A 3,836-nucleotide genomic window follows, 5' to 3' on the forward strand; every position below is an offset into this window, starting at 1 on the left:
CTTATGCTACCACAGCATCTCGATATTTTAATAACTTGAATAGTCACAGTCAATAATAAACCTACGAAATTAATCCCCGTTTCTTATAATCGATTAGAATTCTTCATTTGATTTCATTTTCCCTTTTTTTTAAATATACATGCATCAGGAAATAACTAAGGCGACTTTTTCACGAAGAATTTGTCATAAGATTGACCAGTTGTTACCGTCGAGCAATAGGACTTTGATACAACAAAGTAGTCAATTCACCTACAAATCCCCTGTACACCTCATGATCAGTATATAGATACCTAGAACCTCAGAGTACCGGGATGCCTGAGTGACCTCAACGAATCTGACCAAAACTTAACATTAAATAACTTTTATTTTGATTTGAAAACCTAATTTGTTTTAAACATTACAATTTTACATTTAGTTTTGATTTCCTTCATTGATAAAACACGACATGCTTGTAAAAAGAGGCGCATTGGCCACATCCGGCCCCAAGGCCCAAAAGTAAATACTTCCTCAGTTATTTCTTGATTATTACTCCATATGAAAGGATCAGTTCCTTCCTGAGAACAAATTTGAATCTTTTCATTTAGTGATGATTTGAGCTATGATAGATAGTTTTGGTCCAGTAATGGTTTTGAAAAAGAAAAATATAAAAATTTACAGGAAGACCAATGTGTTCAGTACTACTACTCTGTAAACCTTGGTAACACAAGAAACCCAACTATCAATTCTGACTTCAATTTTTTATTTTTATAGTATACAGACAGAACACCACTTTCTAACAGACTCTCACACACAGCAAGTTGGTACAATGTATTGTTATACACCTACATATATAGATACACACAGTACAAATTATCTCAAGAAAAAGAGAAGATTCACAGCTACATCATCATTGTGTTAATCAATATCTATACAGTGAGGAGACAACTCCATGGTGACCATCTCTTTTTAAAGTCTTCAGTAATAAATAGTTTCATTTCAATATTGTAGTAAGTTTGTAAGTAGGACATTAACATTTCAAAACATAACTTTATGTCTTTTCTTGACCTTTGAAAAATATATTTCTTTACCAATATGATAATTAAATTAACTTCAATTTTATCAACCATTCAAAATTCGTTCCAAAATAAGCTTGTGTTTTACTTGCCTTTTTGGAAAAAATGGAATTCAAATTGAAATTATTTTCTTGATTTTTAAAACAGTTTTCCTAAATCATAAAAGTTTATTGATATTCCAAAACAACTGCATGACTTGGATCCAGTATGTAGGGAGTATCTGACAAACTGATGGCGCTGTTGTCGTCCTTGTGAGTATGGAAGACCACCTTGACTTCCTTGGAAATTCCGGTGGCTGCATGGAAAGATTCGGTCACCTTACTGGTTCCGAGGTTAATGGCCACCAGGTATCCCGGGAATCCATCGGCCTTTCTGGTGTACATCAGGAGGTCCCCATCTCTATACACACTCATCGTTCCCCACTGGAAGGACTCATTCTCTCTCAGCTCCTGAAGCCTTTTGTACACCTTAAGTGTGGTGTATTCATCTCCAATGGCATTTTCAGTCTGTAAATATTAAACAACACAAAGCCTCATTTAATACCAAAATCACATTAAAATTAAAAAATAATATATTAAATCTTGAAACAACCTAATAATGCAACAGCATTTAATTTACCTCAACATTGACTGTAATGTAGTCAGGATTTCGAACCACCCATGGAGTATTCTGGGAGAATCCTGTTCCTTTACAGTTTCACTGCATTGGTGTCCTGTACTTGTTAGGTGCAGACAGTGTGGGGTGGTCAGTCATTCCGATCTCATTCCCGTAGTAGTTAAATGGGGCTCCAGGCAAAGTGGCTTGTAGGGTCAACAAAGCTTTAATTTGTACTGGGCCAACCAAACTGTTGGTTAATCGACTGGAATATTTGTCACCATACTGAAATTAAAAAAAGTGTTTTAATATTTCGATGACATTATGTATTTGTGAAGACAGTGTAAAGGATAAAAAATAGAAATTTATTTTTTGATCTTTAAAGTAACAAAATAGCACAAGCTCACCATCCATCCGATTCTCTTGGAATTGGCATCTTTTAGTTTGGTCTCTATGCGTTCAGCAAATGAAGCACCACTGTCAGACAATGGTGTGACTCGTACAATGGTGACTCCTGCATCAAAGTACTCCATGGTTGTGTTCAGATCATCTTTAGCCGTCACAATAAGAGCCTTTTCTCTGCCTGGCTTGGTATTGTACGACTCCAACACAGTCTTCCAGGCTTTAAGCAACTTGGGATAATTCAGATTATCGCTGGTCCGAATGCGATTTAAGTCTTTGTGCTCCTTAAACAGATAATACTTATGGTCAATGCACTTTTTAAAAGACTAGCATAAATTCATTTTAAAAAATGAGAATTCTCTAGGTATTCAGGCAGAAACTTACACTGTCTGTCTTCCTATTAACAAGAGTGCCATTTCCCAGGACTTCGTCCTCGTACAGATGCTGAAAATCCTGAACATGAAAACCATCCACCCCTTTGTCTAACCAGAAACGCAAGATGCTCTTAAATAGAAAGAACAAACTTGTATATAAGATTTTTAATGGAAATCTTGTTTCACATTTTCCAAATCATATAGTTATTCATACACACCTCAAGTTCCTGTCTGACGTCTGCACTCCTGAGGTTCAGGTCTGGCTTATCACTCTCCAACTGATGGAAGTAGCACTCCTTTCTGGTGTCGTCATACGTCCACGCTCCTCTTCCTATAACCATCTAGGTAAAAAACACCGAAAGTCAAAGAAGAAATTTAAATTGAAACCTTCATAAACATGATAAAGGAATGTTTTTATCAATTGTAAAAATACATGTATAACTAAGTCATGGCGATATGTCTGTGGATCACAGGTGGTCCAGATGTAATAGTCAGTATATTTTCCTTCTTTCTTTTGACTCTTTGAGAACCACTGGCTTTGTTTTCCTGTGTGGTTTGGGATGAAGTCCATGATCAGTCGCACTTGATTGAATATATAAGAAAAAACACGATACACATGAGAAAAGCTTTGAGCTATGCATCTAGATTACCTGACTATGAAAGTTTGCGACGTGTAACACAGAGAGAACAAATGATAATTATCCTGCATTATATAAGGAAAAAGGAATCATTCTTTGAGTATTATGAGGTGATAATTTTGGTCGGGGCGTGATCAAATCCAATAAAGCCCGAAGGGCTTTATGATAGATTTGATCACACCCGACCGAAAATATCACCTCATAATATTTAAAGAATGATTCCTTATTACTTATATTTATATAATTTTAAACCATCTTACGATTGAATATTTAAATATAAAAAAGCAAACCCCGCTGGCGCTTCAATTTGGCTTTATGAGTTATATAGTACAAAATCGATACGTAAAGTGTTATCACAGGCAAAGACACAGGAAAATGTAAATATATGTACATACTTTTCCTCTCTTTAGTGACCTTACGAAGTTCTACAAAGTCTTCCATAGAGCCATATATTTCATCAATTTTTGTATGATTGACAATTGCTCTATGATCCTCGTCATTGCTTTCATATATTGAGTTGATGTAAAGGACTTTGCTACCAATATCCTTCAGGTAATCCAAACGATTCAAAATTCCTATAATGATAGAGAACCATTTTAACAAGAGCTTGGAATTTGGGCAGTTGTGTCAATCGGCAATGTGACGAAGGCCTGTCTATTTCATTGCTGGCCACTCAGTAATGGCTCTTTGAAATCAGCAAGATTTGTCTGGCTTTTGAGCGAAGGCTATGCAATCGGTGTATATTTCGCTTGAAACCAGCGTCATTTTAACTTGTT

General features: G+C 35.7%; 1 protein-coding gene across 2 annotated transcripts; it reads right to left on the reverse strand.

Moving 5' to 3' along the window:
* Positions 1-722: 722 nt before the first annotated feature.
* On the reverse strand, positions 723-3,612 carry LOC136269571 (amino acid transporter heavy chain SLC3A1-like). 2 transcript variants are annotated; one of them, XM_066086663.1, is made up of 7 exons: positions 3,456-3,612; positions 2,865-3,004; positions 2,641-2,763; positions 2,433-2,552; positions 2,054-2,332; positions 1,671-1,931; positions 723-1,558 (listed from the first exon to the last, which is right to left on the reverse strand). In XM_066086663.1, the coding sequence occupies exons 1-6, from the start codon at positions 3,499-3,501 to the stop codon at positions 1,749-1,751; spliced, it is 891 nt and encodes a 296-aa protein (XP_065942735.1). In that variant the 5' UTR covers positions 3,502-3,612; the 3' UTR covers positions 723-1,558; positions 1,671-1,748. The 2 variants fall into 2 exon arrangements, with proteins under 2 accessions (XP_065942735.1, XP_065942734.1); XM_066086662.1 differs by having other exon boundaries at positions 2,856-3,004.
* Positions 3,613-3,836: the final 224 nt, after the last annotated feature.

Source organism: Magallana gigas, chromosome 6 (genome assembly GCF_963853765.1).
Source record: "Magallana gigas chromosome 6, xbMagGiga1.1, whole genome shotgun sequence".
Classification (NCBI taxonomy): domain Eukaryota; kingdom Metazoa; phylum Mollusca; class Bivalvia; order Ostreida; family Ostreidae; genus Magallana; species Magallana gigas.

Coding starts and splice junctions, on each gene's coding strand:
- LOC136269571 (XM_066086662.1), bottom strand. CDS start 3,501: ATGGAAGACTTTGTAGAACTTCGTAAGGTCACTAAAGAGAGGAAAA. Junction 2,764..2,855: donor GCCATGACTTAGTTATACAT/GTATTTTTACAA, acceptor TTTTTTACCTAG/ATGGTTATAGGAAGAGGAGC. Junction 1,932..2,053: donor CCAAGAGAATCGGATGGATG/GTGAGCTTGTGC, acceptor TTTTAATTTCAG/TATGGTGACAAATATTCCAG.